Source organism: Corvus cornix, chromosome 8 (genome assembly GCF_000738735.6).
Source record: "Corvus cornix cornix isolate S_Up_H32 chromosome 8, ASM73873v5, whole genome shotgun sequence".
NCBI lineage: Eukaryota > Metazoa > Chordata > Aves > Passeriformes > Corvidae > Corvus > Corvus cornix.
The window spans coordinates 20,939,852-20,965,146 of NC_046338.1; the positions used below are offsets into that span (position 1 = coordinate 20,939,852).

The 25,295-nt window shown below is 40.4% G+C and overlaps 1 protein-coding gene across 1 annotated transcript in view; it reads left to right on the top strand.

The window, feature by feature from the left end:
• Positions 1–25,295, top strand: part of NTNG1 (netrin G1) — a 150,784-nt gene that overhangs the window by 3,074 nt on the left and 122,415 nt on the right. The window contains 1 exon segment of the mRNA XM_039555673.1: positions 3,193–3,892. Within this exon segment, the coding sequence (XP_039411607.1) occupies positions 3,647–3,892 (246 nt within the window). The 5' untranslated portion in view covers positions 3,193–3,646.

Below are 25,295 nucleotides of genomic sequence, written 5' to 3' on the forward strand. Positions count from 1 at the left end.
GCCTTCTGCACCGGTGCCTCCTAGTGCTTTCCATATTGCAGAGGCTGTGACACATGGGGATGTTCAAGGCCCCAAACGTGCCGCAGTTCCCAGCGCTGTTGCCACACACAGAAGACGCTGGGAGCTGTGTGCTCTGGAGGCTTTGCATACATTAGCTGAAGTCCTCCCGGCAGTTTGCCGTTCCCTCGCCCTCAGCCAGCAAGGACCCTGACCCTCTTTGCCACCTCCGTGGCCCCCAGCACCCAGGATGTGCAACTAGGCAGGGCAGGGTGGAGGGAATCAGGGCATCAGACAGTCGTTATTCCTGATTTGTTTGATTACCTTTTTCTAAGGTCAAATGCACAGGCAGTACTGAGGACAAAAAACTCCATTGCTGTGCGTTGTCCACAGCTAGAGGCTTATCACAACACATCTGGCACAGCTGTAAACTTCAGAAATGTTACTCTAAATGTTTTTTTACAAAATAATTCAAATAGATGTGTCCTTAGCAATAGGGCACTGAAATGTAAAATGCATATCATGAGTGACTCTGCAGGAACAAACATAAGACAAATTGTATAGCTCCATCGGAAGAAAACCTGGCAGCGCTCAGCACATGATCCTTAATGTGCTTTGGTCAATATCTTTCACTATATCAATGGAAGCTCATTAAAAGAAGATATTGCAGACTAACTGAGCCATGCCATACTAGTTCTTGCCAAAGCTTGACATTTTTAATACATTAATAATATGTCTGTAATGTAATGGAAAACTATTAATCAGAACTGGTTATATGCCAGAAATTTAAGCTATAATTGGCTGCTTCTTGTCAGGAATGTCTGTTGTACACTGCTACAGCTGCTTAATGCTCAGATGTCCTGCACTCCTCTGCACTTTTTTCTTGTCAGTGCACTAAATTCAATCGATGTTATAGTCTATAATTCTGTGTAATGACCATCATTATGACTGGCTTACTTTAATGAGAATTCGTTATATGGGAAGTATTTTAGCACAGTGTGTTAAGGTAGTGGCTTGCTTCACATTATTTAGTCCTACCCAGTCCTGTTTATTAGTGGATCTGAGTCTCAGCAGTTATAAAAGGTTACGGGCAACTGAAGAGCTAGAAAGGAAGACACTAAAGAAAACAAACTTTTTTTTTGCTGAATATACAAGCTGAATATACAAGCTTTCAGTCTAAAGATAATTAAACTCAGTAACTTCTTATTTCTACACAGAAAAATTATATTTACTTACTGTTTATTCCAACTATGACCAAGCCATCTCCAGTAAAGGGTATTTGATTTGCCATAGATTTAAAATAATTTGGCGCCTTTTCTAGCAAGGAGTTGTTTCCCATTTTCATAGTGACTGTTCTAAGCTATGGGGTCTTGGGGATGGGTTTTTTTCCCTTTCGAAATAGTAACATACATTGGAAAAGAAACAGAGGGGAAGAGGTGTCTTTAGAATGACGTGGAAGGTGTTCTCTGAATTACCAAATTCCAAAATAATATGCAAACACTCCCACTGAAAACAAAACAAAAAAAAGAATGTAAGGTTGCTACAAAATCAACAGTACTACACAGCGTGCTTCTGAAAAAGATTTAAATTTAGTTTGGTTTTAGAGATTTCTGCTTTTGTGTCAAATTCAGATTTGAAGCTTAAATATGTTTGAACAAATTGAGAATTGTTACTGCATGAAAATTCAGATATTCTCTGTGTATTCTGATAAAATACATGAGAGTTGTATGGTAACACTTGATAAAATGAATATAATGGAAAATTGCATTTACGTCCATACAGCAATTATTGTAAATTACTTTGCTATGGAAACACAATTCAACCATCTGTTGGCATTTCGTGGTGTCTGTAGTTTAGCTCAGTTTAAGATGAAGCATTATTTAAATATAGGGAGGCTGTTTGCGAATAGCTTTGAAGATAAGTTTTGAAAATGCGTATTCCCAACGTGACACGTTAAGGAGCTTACCAGGTCACATACCTCTTCCCATGGCTGTGAGGTGTAGGAGGGTTCATGACACTGGGCATAATTTAAAGCTGGGAAGCAAAGCAGGCTGCAGAAAGTGGCAACTTGCGGTTGTTTCTGAACATCTGTCCAACGGGTCTGCGTAGATTTCAGCATCCAGACAAAGGAAATGGGGAAGTGCTGAGGCGGCTGGCTGAAATCTCCTCCTGCCGAGAGCCCAGCGCCCTGGCTCCCCAACCTCGGGTGGCACAGGCTGACACAAATGCACTGGAATTCCTAGCCCTGGTTTTCATTGTGCCTGTTCAGGGTACTTACTCTGCCTTTGCAGTTTTCCTCATACATAATTTGGATCTTTACCTGTTTTATTTAGGAAATATATATTTGAAGTTGCTATGATAACATTCTAGCATTGTATACCTATAATTATGTGATTCAGGTGCTACAAAGCAAGGGAATTTCTAGTTGCTTTCTGAAAAGGGGAAAGGGCATGTATCTGTTGTGAAATAAATGCTGAGTACTCAGGTACAGCCACCCTCAAACCTAAGAAAATAAGGAGGGGAAAACATCCGTATAGTAAGCTACAAAATAAGCCATTATCTTTATCAGTAGTTTGTCATCAATGTGCTCAGTAAATCACAGTTCAAAGGAAAAAAAAAGGAAACAAAGCTCTTGCAACACTAATGAGAAATGTCAAGGAAATTGAATTGTACTTGCCATATCTTTGTTATTCTTAATAATAATAATACAAAAGAAATATGTAAGGCTTTTGGAGCTCCATGAGGTCCACTTGCCAAGAAACTACCAGCACCTGCTAGCCCTGATACCCATCTCTGTGTCACTTTAATAAAAGAATCTTGCTGCTGCTGCCCCACTGTGCTGGGCTGCGTGCTTCCCTGCCTGCCTGCACCATCTGGGCCATGGCTGAGTTCAGTAGTTCGCTCTCCAGTTTTGCTAGGGTGAAAATACAGTTTTGGAAGCAGGAAACTCTAACTCACCTGGAACATTATAAATCTGTCTTTGTTAGAGAACCGTTAAATCCTTCATGTCAAAATACTTTTTACTGTGAATGATTTTGGTAGTTCCTTCATTCTAGCACAGAACCCACAGTAAAGGTTATCCATATTATACCAATTTGCTTTATATTGCATCTAACCTCCAAAATGTCAACATATCGTATATTTGTAATGCATTGATTCTTGGACAATAACTCTAATTTTTATTGTTTCTAAAAGGGTGCTGGTGCCAGAAGAAAAGAATGATTGATGGGAAACAGACACCAGCCTGTAGACACTCACCCTTTTCCTTCGGATACTGATTTATCAGTGTGTCCCGGCATCCCCTGCTAGCCCTGAACACGGAGGATCACTCAGGGTTATCGACAGTGTAGCTGAAGACCTGCAACTTCACAAATTATTATCTGCTATTGGACATCTTTTACAAGAAGCCCTGACAGATAAGTTATAAGACGAAGGACAAGTGCTGCATTGTTGTGAAAGGCTGTCATCAGGGCCTGGGTGGCTTCTACCAAAGTCTTTAACATAGTGAACAAACATCCTGTCCTAATGCTTCACATATGAGTTGGAACCTATTTTATAAATGTATACATGTATATGTACATATAATTGCTAGACTGCACATACGCCAGCACTGAGCATCCTTACGAAGCTGACATAAAAGGATTTAGAAATGTATTTGTCAAGATTCCTGTCACTTCATGCCCTCTGGGTTACTGTATCCTCCGTGATGCAGCACTACCCTTCTGTGTGGGGACATTATGACGTGTGTAAGACTCAGATTTACACAGAAGAAGGAAAAGTATGGGATTACATGGCCTGCCAGCCAGAAGCCAGAGATATGATCAAATACGTAAAAGTGACTCTGGATCCCCCAGACATAACGTGTGGAGATCCTCCTGAGACTTTCTGTGCAATGGTAAGGCAAGCTTTTCATTTTGCATAATTAGTGGGGATATATTTGTGATAGATGGCTTCAAAATAGAAGCCCTAGAGCGCACATGAAATTATCCAAGAAAACCTGCATCATATTCCAAATGTGAAAGGTTCTGCTGTACAAAACTCTGAGTAGTACAGCAATGAGATGTTCTGCTTATGAGGACCTAACTTGACTTTGTCTGAATTCGCTGTCTCTCTACATCAACTTTTAATGTATCAGAAGAAAGCAGCATAAAACTTCTAATGCGCTAACCCGTAACTGGGGTGGCCTTTTCCTTATCAAGAAAGACTTGAATGAACTGATTCCACGAAAATCAGTTCAAAGCATCTTAGCATGGCATAATTTCTGAACACTGAGGCCAGTGGAACTCAAATTCCTAAAGCTTAAAAAATGGTGGTGGGAGCTGGGCTGTTAAAGTTTTCCCAGCTTCCCAAAGAGCTGCAGCAGGTGTGTATGGACAGTACAGCAAAAAACACCTCCAAGCTCTAGTAACTACTCACAGCTTTCTTCGTAACTGGAACTGTAGACATTCAAGCAAACTAAAAGAGACCAAAGCTCCTTATTTTACATGGTCCTGAAATAGATAGGGTTTGGAAATGTTTGGCTTGGTAAATAATTGCACAGGTATAAGAAAGCAGGCAGACACTATATATAGACACGCATACATATATGTATGTATATCAATCTTTTACAGCTGTGCTGCTCCCAAGTGTTTCACAGATCAGGCTGTGAGAAATCATTTCAGTTAAAGGAGATCTTTAACTTGTAGATAACTTCTTTGTTCTCACACCCCCAGAGGATTCCTTTTCTTTGCCACTGAATATTTCTGTTAAATACTGAGTAGAAAATACTGAGTTCCTTGACTAGAAAATATGCGTTTAGGGTACAAAACATGCATACTTACTTCTGTTAATACAGCACTGGAAACATGCATCACATTACCTACATTATTTAGGTTTGAAAAACCAATGAGTTCTGGTAAGTGAGGTTATCACAACTGAGAAAAGTCTACAAGATATTTATTTGCCTGTGTACAAATCATCATTGCTGGATGACAGCATCCCCACAGGAAGGAAATTTGCTTTTAAATGCCTTGTGGCATCATTTTCCACCGCTGCTGTTCTGTAAGGAGTTCAGATCCAACCACACATACACTTAAGGCATTATTTGCACGCATGCAGCTGCTTCCCACGTACATTATGGTAATAACCACGTGATAAATTGCGGAGCTACACGAATAAATTACGTTCACTATGAACCTTTGACTGCACCACTTGCTCTCTGCCCACCAATCCATCTCTGCTGACATGCTTTGACACACTAAACCTCTGAGCAACTTCAAGCAGCCACTGTTTAAAAACAAATAAAAGTCATATGCCCCACATAATATTGTCTTACAGGTTATTTCTTAATCTTGAAATATATTTTCTCCCTCTGAATAGTAATAGCTGTGATTTAGCGCTCAGTAATATTTAGTAACTCATCATGTAATGCAAAAAGTTGTTCTTTTAATGAAACAAAAAACCAAAACAAACAAGCCTGCTCAGTAAAATTTGTTTTTTCCTTTTAGTGTAGATAAACATTGCAGCAGTTCCTATCTTAAGTAATTTTGTAAGTTTCTGGAGGCCTTTATTATCAGTATGAGCTCTAGTTAGAACAATGATTTTAAACAAAAAACAACCAGCCAAACAAAAGACATTTTGATTAAATCTAAATGTAAAACTGGTGCCAAAACTCCCCCCGAAAACATTTGACTGCACAAGGTCACCAATGCTGTGATGTGGGATGAAAGTTTGCTTGGGAATGACCTGAGGTTACAGCTGTAGGTTAAGCTTGTGAGATGCAGAAGGCCACCAGAATCCTCACATGAGAAGCAGAGAAAGAGGAGTAACTGGGGAAGAGAGGGAGAGCACGCAGAATGAGAGTAGTTAGCTACATGAGTGTAGAGTGACTGACTCTTACATGATAAACTGTTGGATTTGTTTCCGCTGTAGACGTATATCGTACATATACACTATATTTAGATATGCATTGGTAATGGCTTGGCTTGCTTGAAACATAAGGAAAATGACAAATATTTGACGTTCCTAAGGTACTGCCCCCGTGGCTCACAGCAGAGCATTCTCATCCCTAAAAATGCTTCATATCTGTCTGTACCATAGCTACCTGTAGGAATTAGATATTTCCTTCGAAATGAGGTTTTATATATTTTGTAGGGATGAACCTTTGGCATTTTTGAGGAGATCTTTTATTTTTGTGTTCACTTTTGGTTTTAGAAAATGAGTTAAGAAGATAGCACTGTCATACTTGGAGAAAGTGGGCAGTGGAAAAAAGAGCTCTTTTGTGTTAGGCGTGTTCTTGTGCTAAAAATCCCAAATTTGAAGTGACAAAGATGCAAAGGTTTCTTTTCAGCATGGTGAAGTGCCAAACTGGCTTACACAAGTGCTTGGTTTTCTTGTTGTAAGTACAGGCTATGTGCCTGCTAAACCTGTACCACTGTTTTGCTATTGAAATTGGGTTAACACTGACTTGGAGAAGAACAGGGTATTTCTGATATTCTAACAATAAGCAAGGGTACCAAGCAGCCAAGTCTGCTTCTGCAGGATGACAAGGAGGTTGAAGCAGCCTCCTGTTTTATTTGCATGTCAGTTCCCTGATCAGGTTTAATAATTTTCTGTTCACCAAATGGACTAAGGTACTAGCTGTTGAGTCTCTGTCAGCCTTCAGTGTAATATAGATTAGATCCTTGAAACAAACCAGACTGGGAATTTCATTCAAGTCCTGCTGGGAGATTATGGTAAAATCTAAGGCAGTCTGTGAGAGTAGCTGATAATAATCTTCAATAACACACAACCGTGCATTGCAATGCATGCAAGCATACAATACAGAGGAGATGAGTGGTTAAATTGGCCCACTACTTACTTCTGCATGTTCCCCATGGAATTAAATGTTCTTACAAGCCCATGATGAATTTTTACTTAGTGAGCTTGTTTAGTTGACAGACTGAATAACAGGGCTTTACATATGTAAATTTGTCACAAAATATAACAGCCCTAGCTGGCAGCTAAAGCCAGCATTTGGCAGCTCACCACTTGCAGGTACCTTTGGGGTGTCTCCCCAGAACAGCATTTGTAGGTCTTACGGGGAGCATGCAGCAGGAAAACTATCCCACAGTTGCTTTTAGGCATTCTGAGAATAACACTATAGTTTCTAGTGACATTCAATATTGACAGCTCATGAGATTATTCTGAAACCTCAAACCCCTGGAGTCCTACGATTATGATTATGTGAGATTCTCAGCTTTCATTTAAAACATCATCTTTATGTCCTTAGTCCTTCTGGTTGCAGGGAAAAGTCTGAAAATGAAACCAAGAAGCTCAAAAAGTAGAAGCTAAATGAATAGCCTTCCAAATTATTATTTGTTTAAATCTCATCATATTTAAAGTCATTCAGGATTTTTATGGCTTAGAAAGGATTTTTGCTCAAGAGAAGAGATGCATAAAAGAAACTTATAAACAAATAAGTGTCTAAGAGCAGTGAACACTTATAATTTGTAGATGTGGAGTTGCATGTATCTGTAAGAAGGATGTGACAGCATCCTTCCACAATAAACAGCACTCCTCCTGCCTACGGGATAACCAACACTGTGGGGAAAGGGCTCACTGGTCAGCTCTGGCTTCCCTGTACGTTTTAAAGCAATCTCTAGCTGCTTAGAGTGAGGTACATGTGCTGGCAGAAGGTGGGTGCCTGCTTTCTGTGATATTCCTTCAAGGAAATTTGGACATCTTTGTCAGTCACAGAGTTGGATTGAACAGCCGCAGTGTTTGAGCCAGCATGACCCATTCCTGCAGGTCTGTAATTTATGAACTTTGAGCATTTGGCATTGCTAAGAGTGTGTCTGGCACCATATGCTTGTGCATAGTTGGGAGGAGAGAGGAGAGGAAGAAGCTATTTACATTTTCAGGTTTGAACTGCAGGTTTCACTTTGCAGAGACACTAAGCAAATTTTGAAGTACCTGGCAGTGCTAGTCCTTGTGGCCTGCAGTATTTCAGTGTGAAACAAATCTGCTTTAAATCCCTGGGAGTAACTAACAGTCGGTAAAATCTACTTCTCTCTTTGTAAGAACAATTCCACAATACTCTGTCCAGTCATAAAGAGAAACAAATCTGACTTCTCATGACCGTCACCATCTTTTGCTCTACCAGAACAGTGTGTAGGTGGCTGCTGGCTTTCCTTCTAAAACATTTGTCATCTATATCCCTGGTACAAGCGTCAGGAACCTGCTGATGCTGCTCACAGCTCAGGGATCCTGTCACCCCCGTTCCCCCTGCCCTGCACATGGACTGGCCCCTCTGCTGAAATCCAGCCTTTACCACGGGGTTTGCATTCAAACGTGAGCCGGGATTACCGTGCAAATTCATTATGAATTTAACCAGGAGACTCCTAGTGGCTATTGCTGTAATTTGCAAACTAGAGACGAATTTATATTACCGACCTGTGTTTGCAGCTCAAATGGCAACATGAAAATATAATTTTCTGTTTGTGTTTAGACCTAGCTATCATAACACCATCCCAACGGCTAAAATATTATGAAATTATCATCAATTATAGTTGCCTGCAGCTAATTTCCTTCATAGGTTAAACAGAAGCTTGAAAAGGAGCCTGCAGATGGGAGTCCTGTGCATTTGTACAATTTATAGAAAAGAAATGCTGATGACAGTAGAAATTTGAGCCCTTGAGTGCTACTCTATATTTCATAGCCAATCAAAACTAAATTAAGAAACAAAGATTATTAAAAAGTATTCTGCACATGTAATTCTGGCATAATATTATGAGGTGGACATTAAATTTTTCCCTCTGGGACTTTCAGCATCATTAATATAGCATTCCTTTAATTACAAGTAGGCTCATATTCCTAAAAAAAAAGGAAATACTGTGCAGCATAGATACTGATACCATTATTATGTTTACTGAAATAATTAAATTAACAGATACTCTTGAGTAATGGATAAATCACAATATGAAACAAAAATTATTTTTGAAAGCATTTTGACATTCATACTTTCTCAAGTAAGACATTTTAAAAGAGTGTTGTGCAATATCATTAAGAGATGCTGTTAAGAAAAAACGCTTTTTTCTTTTATGGGCTAAATTAGAATTTAGAATCCTTCATTTTTATTTTATCTGTATAGTCTTACTATGTGACATGGGTTAGAATGGGAACAGGAAGTTAAAGATGAAGCTATTGCTACTGTCTTGTTTAAAGTGGATTTTCATAGTTGTATATTTTTAAAGCATGTACAGCTCAAAGTTATTGCAGACTTTATTTACAACATCTGCATTCATCTAATTTGAATTCCTTGGGCACGGATAATTATTACAACTGTCTCTTTGTCATTGTAGGAGAACACCTTACTCTTCAGGGAGTGGGGGTTTTATTTTATTTATTTTATGGTGCCTCCTCTTAAGCTACTGAACATTTAATTTCATTTCTAATACCCCAAGACCTGTGAACTACAGCCCCTGCCCGGTAGCCTGTCCCTAATAGGGCAGGACAGCTCAGCCCCCACTGCTGTGGCGGTTCCCATCCAAGCCCCACTGAGCCCCTCTCGCAGCCCCTCAGCAGCCAGCGGGGCAAGGGACACGAGGAGCACAGACTGTCCCTGTGCTGTGCCCCAGGAAAGTGAGGAGCACAGACTGTCCCTGTGCTGTGCCCCAGGAAAGTGAGGGGCACAGACTCTCCCTGTGCTGTGCCCCAGCTCCCTCCCGCTGGTCAGCGCCGCACGCCAGCCTACCTGTGCCTCTGGCAGCAGCCTGCTGCACACTCTGCAAAGGCTCCTTGGTCCTCATGGGAAAGGATTTCTTGGTTTCCTACAAGATAAAAAAAAAAAAAGGATATACTTAATGACAGCAGGAATAAAAAAATAGCTTGGTAAAATCTCTGTTCTCTTCCAACTGGAAGCAATCTAAAAATTAATAATTGCTCATAAATCAAAACTGAGGATTGGCAGTAAAACAGATTTGCATTTTACTCATTATCACACATCAAGATTCTCCAGTAAATCATTAACAACACTCTGTCCAGTTGCTTTTTTTTTTCTCCTCAGTTACACTTTGAGTACTGGAATGTTTTCAAGCCTTAAACAAAAAAGCACGCCCACAAGGTACTTCATTTGTTAAAAATATTTGCGATCAGAACAGGGCTCCTAAAGAAAATCGAGAGCTTCTACATATTTTCAGTTGCAGTTTTAAAACACATGTCACTAGTATGTATATTTTATAAATATAACTTTGTAAAAGCAGCTGTTAAGCATTTTCTAGCATTGCCTTTATTCCATTTGCTACTTGCTCTTCTAGTGTGGTTTGTTTTTCCCCTGAAGTTAGCTGGGAATAGTAGACATTTTTAGACAATTATTTGAATAACAATTGATCTTAAAAAGCAAGGAACCATGCCGGGGGAGATTGTGGCTCTATGGACAAGGTTCTTAAAAATACCTGAGCTGGTGCCTCCCTCCGCCGCTCCCCTCCTCCCTGGCCCCCCAAAGCACCAAGGTGAGTATCTGGGGGGAGATGCCCAAGTACTCTGTGGGAACTTGGAGTTTTGGCCTTGTTTGGGTATGGAACCAGTAACACCAATTTTATAAAGAAATAAATATCTTCCACTATAAAATAAATACTCAAGACATCCATGGTGAATGTGAATGGCTTGCTGTCAATGCAGTTGGACCAGAAATGTCCCCTCAGCAGCACTTTTAGTGAAGTAAAAAATACTACTTTATAAATAAAAGATTTACTAGCAACCTATTGTAATTTGAACTGCTGCTGGTGAGGCAGAGGTGATCTCGAGCCTGTGGCTCACTGCAGGGAGACTCCTGACAAGACTTGCTGCTCTCTACTGCAGAGACAGTGCAGTACAGCCACACATCCCAAACAGTGCTCCTTGGCCGGGGCAGGACAGCACATCCCTCCTGGGCTGATGGGAGGCAGAGCTGGGTGACCCCATTTCTCCTCTGCTAGAAACCCTGAACTGAGAATTTTTTCCAGGATGCTAAGTCCTACTTTCAGCAGAGTGACCTTTGCTTCCCAACCTGCTGGTGTCACACAGGCAGCCTGGAGGAGCAGAGCTGCAGCACTGCCCCCTCGGTTTGCTTTTGCACATTTTGGTCAGGGGGACAATGCCCTGCCCTCCCAAGGGAGCTGTGCAGCGTCAGGCTTTCCAGGCTGAGGACACTGTACAAGGACCGTGATATATTTCTTCCCACTGTGGTGGACAAGTCTCAGAGCGTGAATTTTGGATTTACTTGGCAGAACGGAGCCGAGATAGTTTTATGCTGCAGGTTTGTCCAAATTATCTGGATAAACATGTTTTTCCATCTTCACTTAGTACCTGTACATCTCTGAACCCCAGAGTTTCATGTTTCTTTCTTGCAGAGCTTATAGTTTGTAAAAGCTAAGAATCACTGGAAACCAAATGCAAGTTCCATATATTAAAATTTCCATTTATAAGCATCTTGTTGAAACAAAGCCAAGTGAACTCAGCTTAGAGTTCTACAAACCTAGTGTACATCAGGACAACCATTCTGGTTAGTGGGCTCCCCAGAGTCCTTCGAGGAGGCAGAAATCAGTAAGTTGACTCTCAAGTAACGATTTTAACATTTAGACATTTACGTTACTTATAAAGCATCCAGTCCTAATGCAATCCAAATCACCTTCATTCATTCAAGAAAAAATAAATGTACAAACTGAGATAATAATCTGCATTTCCATCCCTTCTGCTCTATACTGGGAAGCAGAGGAGGAGAAATACAGACAGGCATTAGCAATCCCTCTTGACAAAGTATGGAAATTACCCATCTCATTATGTGAGGATTAAAACCTATGATTTATTTTTACCCACAGAGTTTAGAAAGGGCTGAATTTATGGGAGCTGGTCAATTTTAGTGTGAGTACCACTGCCACTTTTTTTTTTTAAAACCGATGCTGTTTTGCCAAAACCGCCATTTCCAATACATAAAATACCATATCTACTTAAGAGTAGCTAAAACCGGGTGAGAGATCTGTTAATCCAAATATTTCTTGACTTGTTTCAAGGCCTGTAAGTCCTGCCTGAATATGCAAATAAAAGATAATCCCAGATACCATTAAGACCATTGACTGATGAGATGCAGATCCCCGCGTACACTGGAATGCTAATCTCCCTAGCTAAAAAATAGGGGGTAGCTCTGTACCCGGTTTTCTTGGAGAAACAATGACTCTTGATACACATTTTAGGTATGGAAGTTTGTGCTTTCACAGGTCACTTGCAGTGACATCATCCTGATCTACAAGTACAAATATAGCTAAGGACACAAAAATTCTTGGCATTGAGCTGACTTGGCAACATGCATAAGTGATTTCATGTAGCTTTGATGTTTGTTGTGTTTTCTGGAAAATGGTTTTATTTATTCTAGTTCTTTAGGCAGATTGTTTATATGGAATTTAGAAATAAAAAACAGGGAGGAGAGAAAAGGGTGCAAATGAATTTTAATTATATTTACTACAAGAAGCAAGAAATCGTACTATATCAGGGATGTTTTATGTCAGGCTTCAGCCCAGAGAGAATTTTTATAGCTTAGTAGTTGTAAAACCTCTAAAAGAAGACACCATTATGATGAAAGGAGCATTTGCTTACATGTACGTGCTGTGTCTTTCCAACATCTTGGTGCATTTTAGCTTTTTATCTGTAAAACTGTCAAGAGCCACATTTTAACTCATCAATTTGATTTTTACCAGCTACACCTGCTCATAAGACGCTTTCCTCCAGTGAAAACTAGAAACAGAGCTACTTGTGGGTGACATTTAGAAGTGACTGGGGGTGGGGAGATGGTAAAAAATAAATAAAGAGGAATAGCAAACAGCTACACAAAAGCCCTCATCCTCTAAAAACAGCAACGTGCATAACTATAGAAAAAAAACGTACAGAATGCAATTTTCTAACTGCTAAAACAACTTTTTCTACACGTGCTATTTTCCTCATCTATTTTTATCATAGGCTTCCAGACTGACATGCCTCTTGGCTTCCTTGACCATATGGATCTGCCAAGTGGTATGAATACTGTAGGGATAGCCTGCAGAAATATCCTAGCAAGGTGTCTCACTTCGCAAGGGTTGATTCAGACTTCCAGACACGTTAAGTAACGGGTTTAAGGGGTTCAAGCATTGTAGCTTTCCTCACTAAATTTGTGGGGTAAATTTTTGCCAACCACTTGCAGATGAAAACCCTGTTTTCCTGAAAAAGAAGTGGAATAAGCCTTTGAAAATAAAATGTTAAGAACATGGAAGCTTTTTGTTATCTGAAGCAGTGGCTTTGATTTTTTAAAAAAGACACGCTTCAATAACTAAAAGGAAATTAGAAGTGACTCATCATGTATATTTCATGCCTAAGAGCTAGTGTTTGACTTTACATCAACAGGACTTAAAATATGATCTTCCACCGAAATTAATGTGTCCTGTGTTAGGCAACAGAAGGACTCCTACTGACAGCAATGGATGGCAACAAAGTACTTCTTCCTTAGTAGTGAGCATTATCCTCTGCACTGTACCAGTTTGAAATCTCAACTGGAAACCATAAAACCATCTTAAGTAAAGGTAAAGTTAACTGTATGCCTTTATATTCTAATAATTTTCTTCTTAGAAGCAATTTCACTGAAGTTTACTCATTTCCACTTTCTTCAGTTTTAAAATCTTCTTTACTCGTTTTACTGGTGCTGGGTTTTGGATTACTTCAGCTATTGTGAGCTTCAGTGCAAGGCTCTTTGTCCCTAGTGACAAAACAGGTTTTGGATAATAGGACATTATCCATCTTTTCTTGGGTACAGTTTTGGGGCATACAAGAATACACTGAAAGCATATTTTAGACCACCTAGCTGGAAAGTGCCAGCTACTATATATATATATATATAGAATACATAACAGGGTTTGTATATTAAAATACTGTTTTAGCTTTATGCATCTCATGGATTATTTGTAAATAATTGAAAAGGACAAGACTATTATTGACTAATCTTTCTGTAGTTCTCCATAACTGCACCATCATTGCTTGTAGCACTTGAACGTTAGCTAAGCGTCATCAATCATGAACTTAAAGTTTTATAAGTTTAAAAACAGGTCTCCAAAAACACTACAACAGTTGTCCTTCCTTTGTTTATCAGAAAAGGTGGGGGTTTCAGCATAACATTTTGTCAAATGTTAAGCCTTAACAGAAAGTGTGCCATTTTTCAGTGTTAAACAGTGGACTGATGTCTGAAATACAACATGGAGTTTGTTTGGGTTTTTTGAAGCCATACACACAATTGTTTCCCCACTTCCACAATTTACAAGTCCTCAGCTGGTGTAAAGTGGTGTATGCACATTTAATGGGATGGTGGGGCAGGCAGCTCTCACACATCTGCCACTTGTACAGTCCGTGCAGCCCTCCTGGGTGCCAGCCCCTCTGTCCCTGTCTTGAAAATGGTGGAGAAAACAAAGACTGAAGAGAGAAATGGGGAGTTTTTCCAAAGAACAGAAGAGCCTGCCTGCCTGCCTTCCTTCCGGCTGTATCCCTCTATTGTCACACCTTTAATGCTCTGCACACCTTGAGAAGCCACCAGGGCTGAGGGGTTTATTCTCACGTAGACTTCTGCTACTCCTTTTGGTTAACATTCTTTTTGGAAATGGTACAGACCACACAGACCTCATCTCTGGACTTTAGATGGGTACAGGTAAAGAATTTTCTAAATGTTTTCTAAGTTTAAAGAGTTCAGCAGTAGGATGGGAGAAGGGTGTTGGAATGTGGATTGGTGAATGAGGACCTGCTCACCATGCTGCTTTTCCCAGGTACCCGCTCTCGAGGATAGTAAACATATTGCAGGAGCTCAGAGAAAGCAGGCATAGCCCTTGTACAGGCAGCGTTTGGCTCTCCCAATCAATAACTATCTGGCTAAGAAGTTGAATTATGTTGTTCTGGTGATTGTATCTTGTCAAGGGCCTTGACCTACTAAGTGATGGGTTTGGAATGATAAAAATGTGCATAAGATCAGAAAAAAAAAATCAGAAAGCAGCAGGTCACTACTGAATTTTACCTTAATGTCACGGGTTTTTTTCAGTTCCCATCTTCAAGATCATTGCACCCCTACTAATGCAGCCATCAACATCCTTCTCCTGCCAGGCCAGTTCTCATAACTCCAGAAGAAGATTTACAGAAGCTGACCAAGAAAAAATAATGTTCTTCACAAGTTATTACAGAGATGAATGGCACCTGTGCCTGTGATGACCTATTTTAACACTTTCTTGATGACACCACCATACATGAGCTTCTCTCAACTCCTGACATGCAAGCCACAGTTGGTTTTTTTTTTTTGTCTTTCAGCCTAGCCAACCACCAAGGCCACAGAAAGCAGATGTAAGGGCAATGCTGAGCCAGCCTTTGCTGTCACTGCCTTTACTCTGAGTTAGTAATTGTTGTGTTGATAATTATGAGCTGTGTGAAGCCTTGCAAGATTAGCAGAACAAGTTTACTTTTGCAGTGATTAAGTAAATCATTAATTGGAAACACTTTGGAATTCAAAATTATCCCTCCTAACCAAGGATCAGGTGCACAGCATTTTGCTGAAACATGTATAAGCATTGGCAGTGCAGCTATATAAAGGGCAGCTGCTGAAGAAGAGGGCAATAAACCTCCTCATCTGAGCTAGTAAGGAGCCTACAAGGGAATCCTGGTCTTGGTGGCAGACCCTGCCCTGAATCCTACACTCACCAGAGCGTTCCAGGAGGTGTTGCAGCCCCCCCCAGGCAACCCATGCACATGCAGAGAAGCATACAGCAATGTTGCATGTCAGAAGATGGTAACAGAGATCCCTTCTATTTCTGTGTGAAACGTGAAGGATTCTTGGATAATTTGTTTCCAGCAGAAATCAGCTTTCTGCCATATAAGAAATGTTCGTGAGATTCTAACAGTATTGTCACAGAGACTTTGTTAGAAGACATTATCTGGCCCATAAACACCCGAGACAGAGGAATTTTTAATTGAGCCTACAGTACCACTGTACCTGACAACACAGAAATTTACTTCAAGCCTGCACTTTGGAGATCTTCACATGCCATGTAGTTGGGTTCAGTTATTATTGGCTTTAATTACTTACAGTTTTCTGACCTGGGTTTCTTAATGCTTTATACAGAAAAGCAGTACAGAAAGTAAGCACAACAAAATATGGGCACGCTTTACAGGTAATTTACAGAGCCTTAAGCTGATGAAAAATGAGAGTCCATTCCTACAATATCTTCGTCTCAGTATCTTATTCTGCAGTCAGTGAAACTCACAGACATTGAGAAGCCATAGAAAAGAGCTATTTTCTGATTTGGTTTGGGTTTTTGGTGGAATGATTTTAGCTTTTCCAAGTCTGATGAGTCATGTTTCAGCTATTTTTTTAATATAATTTTCTTTGCTAATTGTATGTGCAAGGGTCACAGAACTAAGGTTGTAAAAAAAAAAAAAAATCTAATTTTAACCTGCAGTTGATTTATGAAATGGTACTGAGTTCCTTGAGTTCAGGAAAATAACATATACCACTGATAATCTCTGGGAACTGATTTAACACCGTATTCTATTGCAGTGCTAGGAAGCAGCCAAGGACTTGTAACAATCTGTCATTTGCAGTGACATTTTTATTACTCTTTCAGAAATGCTGTGCTTTAATTGTCTCCTTGCTTCAAATCAACTGCTTAGTTTGCTTTAACAGTATTTTTTTTGCTATAGTTACCATTGCCCTTGCTATAAGAAACCTAAACTCTCTGTATATTTCTGGCATGGTAACTGCCAACAGGAACAGGAGCAGAGAACCTACCCGTGTCCTTCTAATTTAAGGGAGTGAAAATGCTACTGATTGCAAGTCACATTTTCATGGAGTTCACACCAAATTCCTTGTAGACCTGCATCCCAGGCAATTCCACCTCGATTCACTAGGACTGACCTGAGAGAAAATCCATCAAAATAACATACCTTTTTTTTTCCAGTATTATGGAGTTTACAACAAGCTGCCCAATGGAGAAATAGCTTTGCTTTCAACTATTATAAAGAAACTGCAAGCTCTTAATTTAGTAGCAATGTCGCTAGTGCTTTAGCATCTTCTGCAGTGTGCCTCCAACTGATGAACTGAAGCACAACTATAAATAACGATGATGTCTTTGTCAGCTTGTGAGAAAAAAGGGCTGGATCTTGGTTTTGTTTTTTGGCTCTTTTTTTTTTTTTTTTCCACATTTCCTGGAAGTACATGTAGTAAGATACCTCTAATCTCTTCTTTTGCTTAATACATAGATTTATCTCTTTGATGGGTTGCTGAATCAAACCACCAATTTGTTGCCTGCTGGTTGACAACAAAGCTCAGTGACCCATTGGTACACGGCAATAAGGTTGTATTGTATACAATGGGCACCCCAAAGTTTAGTGATTGCATTAAGTTCTCAGCTTTACAGTTCAGAACTTTGAGGTGCTCTTCCCCTTCCAAGTGAGAGGTAATTTCCCTCCACCCCAAACCGGACTTGATTGAACCTGGCCAAACTGCATTCTCAGACCTCTGGTCTCTGTGCATCCCCTGGGCATCTCGGTGGTGGAAGATTCTCTCCCAGCATCCCGAATCCTTGGGATCCCAAATCCTTTCACAGTTGGGCAGCTCCGTTAGCATTCTGTATTTGATAACTAAGAAATTGTCCAAGGAGCAAATGGCTTTGTTCATTTGGGTGTACCAGCTCTGTATTTTAAAAGAGTACCAGTCAGAAAAGCATAAATTCACAAATCCCCAGTCTGGGGACTCAATGCAGATGAAGAGGAGTGACTTGATGCCAGCTGTGGCAGCATAGCTGGTCTTCATGCTAAGATGTTTTAATGGAGCAGATGAAATCCATCCTGGATTCTGAATCATGTATGCATTCAGGCAAAATATGATTGGGGGAAAAAAATGAGTTAATTTTCAGGGCTTGCATGCCTTTAGATTTGTTTGCTTGAGTATATTTTTGGAGGGTAATGTTAGATGCTGAGGGAAAGTTACAGCAAGGCTTGTGACTAATGGATAAGATGCAGTATGCTCTGTGATGCTATGAGAAAAATGCTGATGCAGTTAACTGATATCAGAGAGATAAAATAGCACCAGCATTACAAAAAAAAAAGCCAAACTGAAAGATTTTTGTCAAGTTTTTGAGATCTCACCTTGGTATCATTTTCAAGAATGTTTCTAATTAGTAGCCGCACAAATAATTGCTGATTAAAGTGTCGTACAACTCGATTAACGGGGTGAAGGAAAAATAGCAACATTTTCATTTTAATGAGATGTCTGCTCTCTCCTCCTCCCTACTATGCATCTTAATGTACCTTGCTGTCTGCACTGACTTGGGGCTCCAAGGCTTTGTCATTTCTTGGCAATTCCATTCTCTAATTTCTTCTGACACATGGTGCTTAAATCCACACGAAATGTGAGGTGAGGCAGAGAGGATTCCTGCAGACTGCCATGCCATAAGAGGAGCACTCATTTGCATTATTCATTAGATAAACGCACTGATTTGCATCTCATTCTGGTCTCCTCCATTTCCAGGCAGGGGATGAGGCAATTCACAGAATTGCTGAATTTTTGAATGACACTAATAGTGTTCATTTGGGATTAAGTCTCCATTGTCTGCCGCTCTGTATTTTGTCCCACACTTACCTTAAATACCTACAGAAATTACATCCTTTTATTCTTTTAATAGTGAACTGTGCCTATTTACTGCATAGTAAAAGGGTGCTAATTTGTTTATCATTACAATTTTGAAAGTATTTATCAAAGCCATAATTCAATACTTAATCATTATTTGTGATTATTACAATCTTTTTCCCTGTTCTGAGGTTATGATTCAAAAGCAAAAGCTTGTAAATCAACTGTGGTGATCTGACAGTACCTACAATTTTTTTCTCATTCAGTATTCTTGAGCAGTAAGCTTTTAAGAACTACATGCCCTCTGTTAACTAGCATGTTAATGCAGTAAAGTTAAGAAATAATATAGCCCTAGATAATTATCAACATTGTTTCTCTCTTTTCTTAGCTTTATAAACCCATTTACATTATGCTTAGCATTAATATTTGATTCGGAAATCTATACTGTAAAAAGGAGGGGATATCACTGTTCTGTCCACAGGGGAAGGAAGGTTAATTGTGCAGGATGGGGGTTAGCAGTATTGAGTTCTTTCATCCTGTTACTAAATACAAGATACTGCCTGGGGAAATTGGGGATTTTAAAGGACTTAAACCAGTATCATGATTGCATCAATGTTTTTTGAGAAAACCTAGATGATCAACACCTTCAAGTGCTGCTGCAACCCAGAGCCATTCCCTGAACCATCATTTACCTCCAAAGACAGCAAATTGCAAAAATAAGTAGTGGTTTATTAGCTCAGTGGGTTAGAGCATGGTGCTGATAACACCAAGGTCCTGCGTTCAATCCCCCTATGGGCCACTTACTTAAGAGCTGGACTCAATGATCCTAGTGGGTCCCTTTTAACTCAGAATATTCTGTGACTTTCAAAGCCCTTAGTTACACCTGATGCTGCACTGGGCTGTATATTGCCCAAAACTAAGCAAAGACATTGCCACAATTTTAGATAGCTTAGAGCATAATTGAAACGCAGATGTCAAAAGCCATTAAAAAGTGAGGCTCTGAAGGGTGACTTAGGCATGTGCTAAGGCTGATGATTGTGCATTATTTTTGTTGAAATTTTTGAATGGCTCTCTGGCTGATGCTGAAGCTCTCTGATTTCTTAGGGTGCCATGCTAGACAAATTCACTTCTTGAATTAGAAGGTGGGAAAGGCAATGACCCTGAGGAACAGTTAGTCAGAACACTTCATCTGTAAGCAGGATTGTGGCAGAAAATACAATTGAAATGGCATACGAAAATGATACCAGTTTATATTAGGACCCTGCCTAATACACAACTTAATTATAATTGAGTTTGCCACAAGTTAGTGACAGCTGAATCTAAACAAATCACCTAGGTAATGTGCTGATTGCACTAACAGCAGTTGTTGTCAGGGGTGGAAGATGCCATATGGCTCCTCTTCTCTACCCAGGTCAAAATATCATTAGGAAGAAGCTTAACTACATTGACACAAATGAGGAATTAGCTAGTCTGGCTTTCCTCCAGCCTGCAGTGTGCATACACGTCCCGGGGTCTGGCCATTCCCAGGCACAGTGAGGGGCTACTCAGATTTTTCCAGAATGTCCTGAGTGGAGGAGTATCATGGTACTTGAGGACAAACAAAGGCAGCTGGTGCTCAGTTGCATTGCTCAGGCACATCTTAGCTCTCCGAGACATGCCCAGATTATGTTTGGGCACTTGGTGAAAGGAAAATAAAGTGCAAGTGACACCAAATGCAAAGCGGGGCAGGGGAATGTATGGGCTGAATGACGCATGAGCCAGTCCTGGACCAGGCAAGTCAGGTTCAGCCACAGGGAGGGCTTTCTGTGTGAATAAGGACACGAGTCAAAATCCCATGCAGTGTATTTGGTATAAGTCTTCTAAAGTTTGTACAGCCTTTTTGATTTTGTGAACAGATGAAACTATAGTATAAATTTTGCAGGGCTATGACCAAGGTGTGATCCCTCACATTCCCTTTTGATTTCAGAATCTTTTCCATTTACAAGTATGAAATGCTAAAACCAGTCACTTGTTACAGCGGGGATTACTGCAACAAGCATATTTCAAACCAGGAGTCCCGTGGAAACGAAGTATATATGGACAGATTCGTGGTAGATGTTTCAGAGATGTTTATTTCTCCAGCCGCATGGCCGGGGCTCAGCTCAGGAACTCCTCAGTCACGGGACCCGAGGGTCCTTGGCCACCCCGGGGAACCCAAACCAACCAATGGGGAATGAAGCTGACCAGGGGCAGGGAAACCCCGTGTCTCCCCCCCAGGGCCCCTCTCCCAGGGCTCCATGGCAGGGGGGGAGACCCCAACAGTCACTAACAATAATGCAGCAGCTACTGCTCCTGCAAGAGCCGCAGAGCCTGGTTGCACCACCTCTTTAAAATGAACTTTTAGTGTGTCTGTTCTAAACTGTGCGATGCTTTTCTAGGTTGCACCAGGCTGAAGTGCAGCAGAAGTACACTTTATGCTATATTAAATTGTTATTAACTACAAAATGTCATCCAAAGTATAATGTTCTGCCAGTTTGAATTATATATTTTTGTTACGCTTTTTGCTTTGAAAAATACACATTTGAAATTTTTAAGTGTGCCAAGTAGGCCAGATGCTGCCCTTCAGAAAGAAAAATTGCCTTAACTGATTCTATGACAATTTGGGTTGTAGAAGAGCCGTAAAATTTCTGGCAGACTTAAAATATCTTTCCTTGAACACTGGTCCCACTGTGCTGATCTTGCTGTCAGCAAGGGTTTGCAGATCCTCAGTTATGAAACACCTTGTCACCACTCACCCAGCAGCCTGCTCCTGCTTTGCTGTGAAGTTTGTCAAAGCACTTTGTCCAGATTTTGAACTATAGAATGTATTTTCTAAATTTTTTTTAGGAAAATGGTTGTGGACAGTCCTGTGATTAAACTCAGAGTAGCTATTCTGAAGGGTGTTGCAGAAAAGGTGGATAATTCGTTATGCAGAAGCTTTTAGATTATTCTAAACAATATATACCCTTAAAAATGTCCTTGTCTAGTGCAAAGTGAGAAGAGCAGCTGTTCAAAATTTATTTTTATCATCATTCTTCAATGGATATTAGACCTCTTTCTCTTTTGGGGCTTGCCACAGTGTCCCTGATGAATTTACTGCACAGCTCTGCCTCATTCATTACAAACCACCTATTTTATTTGCCATGGGCTTCTCTACACTGCCAGTGGCACCTCTGAATCTGAAGCAAGCCTACTGAAGTCACCATGGAAGTACCTAGACCCTGGTTTGGTTTCTCCATACTGCCTTCACCATGTTAAGTAGACAAAAAAAAAAAAACTCAACCAGGCTTTAGGATGGAGCAGAGGATTTTTACTGACACAGGAAAAATTCCTCCAGTGGCAGAGGATTGGCAAAATCAGCTCAATGCCATCTGCTCTTTGATCCTCCTCCTATTTCAGAAGCTTATTCAGGAGTTGGACCATGCCAGCAGCTGGAGGACATGGAGCAGACCTGAGAAAAACTGTTCCAGACAGTCAGAACTCCGGGACTTGTGTAACCAACACACGCTAGAACAGCCTTTAGGATGCTCTAAATTATGCCTAGAGTTCTTGCAAGTCTTAGTCAGGATGAAATGCTCTTTAGGACTACTTTTCTCCCTCTTCATTTATGATGAGCATAAACTGGAAACCAAAATACAGGAATTTGCTCACTCTGCAGGTAACAATTTCTACAGTATGTTCATAAATTTAAAAAGTGAAGCTGTTTCAAATAAGCTTCAACAAATAAAAATTTCAAAACCAGATAGAATAGAATCATAGAAACACTAAGGCTGGAAAAGACCTCCAAGATATATGAGGCCAACCTATTACCAAACACCATTTTGTCAACTAAACCATGGCATTAAGGACCACATCCAGTTGTTTCTTGAATACCTCCAGGAATGGTGACTCCACCACCTCCCTGGGCAGCCCTTTTCAGTGCTTAACCACCCTTTCAGAGAAGAAATTCTTCCTGATGTCCTGAACCTCCCCTGGCACAGCTTGAAGCCATTTTCTCTTGTCCTGTCACTGGTTGCCTCGAAGAGAGGCCAACCCCCACCTGACTACAACCTCCATTCAGGTTCTCTTAGAAGGCAAAATGTCTTCCCTGAGCCTCCTTTTCTTCAGGCTAAACGCCCCCAGCTCCCTCAGCTACTCCTCATAGGACTTAATCTCTAGACCTTTCACCATCTTTGTTGCCTTTCTCTGGACGTGTTCCAGCTCCTCAAAGTCTTTCTTGAAGTGAGAGGCCCAGAACTGGACACAGATCTTAAGTGCTTCTTGGTACTACAAGAACAAGTCATTTGCAGCATAGAAAACTTTACAGGATGCAGCCCTTCTAACATGCCTCACTAATTACAGAAAGCTGATCCTCATTTATTCATCCCTCATGTGTGAAATTCTGAGAGCTGAATCAAATTAAGTTCCAAGTATGTTTTCAGTTTATGTTGAGAGATGCCACTATTTCAGCAAAAAGAGAAAAGGAATATTGCTTTCCTTCAAGCAGTTCGAACAACAGTGCAAGGAGCTTACATCTGTTACAAGAGGGAAACGCTATCTTTATGCATTTTTGTAAAGCAGCCAATAGCTAATGGACAGGAAGTCTTTCCAAAAGTTTTGCAAATCTACATAATGTTCCTGAGGACTGGAGTGTGCATTCGAATCACAGATTTAACAGAGAGGAGAAAAGCGGGGGCATTTGTGCAGCCACATAGCTCACTGTTGGCTATGTATCTGAGAAGGATCAAAATCACCAGTCTTGCCAGCTAAGAATAGCATTATTTTAAGTTTAAAATACTGCCTTTATGATGTTTCTTTTCAGTTCATAGCACATAAATCAGTACTGCTTCCTGCCCTTCACAGCAGACCTAAGTGTTTGTAGGTGTTGTGCCATGATAAATGCGGATATCTGTGAGTGCATGGTCCGTTCTCCAGAGCAATGACTCACATGTAACCAGGGTGTCTGACAGAAATCCCATAGAGGCATGAACTAATCTAAATTGCAAGGACCAGAAATAAACATGTACAGTGGTAGCTGATTACACTACAGTTTCTTACCTTGAGCTGAAGCACAGAGTTGTAAGCCTGCTCCTGAGAAATAGTCTCTGATGGACTTTCATTGCACTTAATATTTGTGTTGTGGAGCAAATGCATCATGGGGTACTCTCTAAAACCTGAAGACCTCTGACTCACATAATATGATTTATACATGATCTTCCTATTCATTTGCAGTACCTGTGACAATCCATGCACCTTCAGTACTGTGCTCTGAACTGGAGCCAGCACCTGCACCTCAGCTCATGCCAGTTCCATGGATGAGCAGTCAACTTCCCACAGTAGTGCCTTGCTTCTAAATGCTTTAGTGTGCAGGCTCCTATTGAATACTGTGATTAAGGATTCTCCCACAGGAAAATTAATATAAGAAAATTATAGAAAGCTATACTTCATATTTCCTTTTCTATCTCACTGTTCACTCCAGGTACCTTCATAGGAATTAAGTATATTTTTTTTAGTGCTTTAGAAGCTATACAGGAGATCATAGAGCATTAAAGTGCCTGCTTTCATACAGAATTCTTAAAAGTCAGTCACAGTGGTAGCTTTCAAGGAATAGCACTTATTTGCCATGACAGCTAAATTTAGGAGATTACTACTATAACTGAGGCATTCCAGTTAGATGTTTGGTTTTTTTAAAAGTTGATGCTGCTATTACAGCAACTTAATATATTTGCATCTATCATTTCTCAGTATGTCTCCTTCAGCGGAGCAGTCCAGATTTTCTTTGTCTAAAAACCTTTCCATGCTTCTCATCCCTTCTTTGTCACAAGGTAATCAGAGTTCTCTGAACATCAAATAGCATGAGGACAACAGCAGTAACAATGTCTAAAAAGTTGTGGGAGTCTGCAGGGGAAGTCAGGCGGAGAGTAGTATCCCGCTCTGTGTCGGCACTTAATGATGCATTATTTCCATAAACTTAGTGAAGATGGGGGTTTAACTGATTGATTCCCAAGTGAGAATTTTCTATGCTATCACTGTAAAAATACTTATACAACAGTATTATTTAGGGTAACATGTATTTATGAGCCCTTCTTGTGCTAAGTGCATGCTGTCCAAACATCTGGGTGATCCCCTACCCCAAATGCAAGCTCTCTTTTTATGGACAAGTTGTGAAGTACAGGGAAGTAAGGAATCAACGCTAGCCAGCATCAAAGATACTAGTTGTAACAGAGCACCCTATTAATATTTAGTTTCAATATTGCATTAGCATAGTTCCACTTCCTGAAAGTCACTGCTGAAAAAGAGAGGTTCCTTTAAGGAGATTCATGATCTCATTTCACTGATTTTTATGGAGAACTCCTCCCAAGCGTAAAAAACAGCACAGAAGAAAGTAAAAGGGTTCCTGTGTAATAAAAAAAGTATAAGTAAGTAAAAATCAAACAGGTAAGGAGTAAAGGCCCTTATCACCAAGCAGTGATATGGGGGCAGCACTGACTTTCTGATATCAAACTGGAGATGATGAGTGGGGCAGGAACAGGCAGTGAAGGGTTTTGAAAGTGAGGGCGAACAGCTGATGGCTGATGAGATAGAGAAGGAGTAGCTGGTGCTGGAGTGCAACAAGAGCATGCAATGAGCTAGAAAAACGATCTTAGCAGAAGCCTTCTGGATTTCTGGATGGTTATCAACAGGG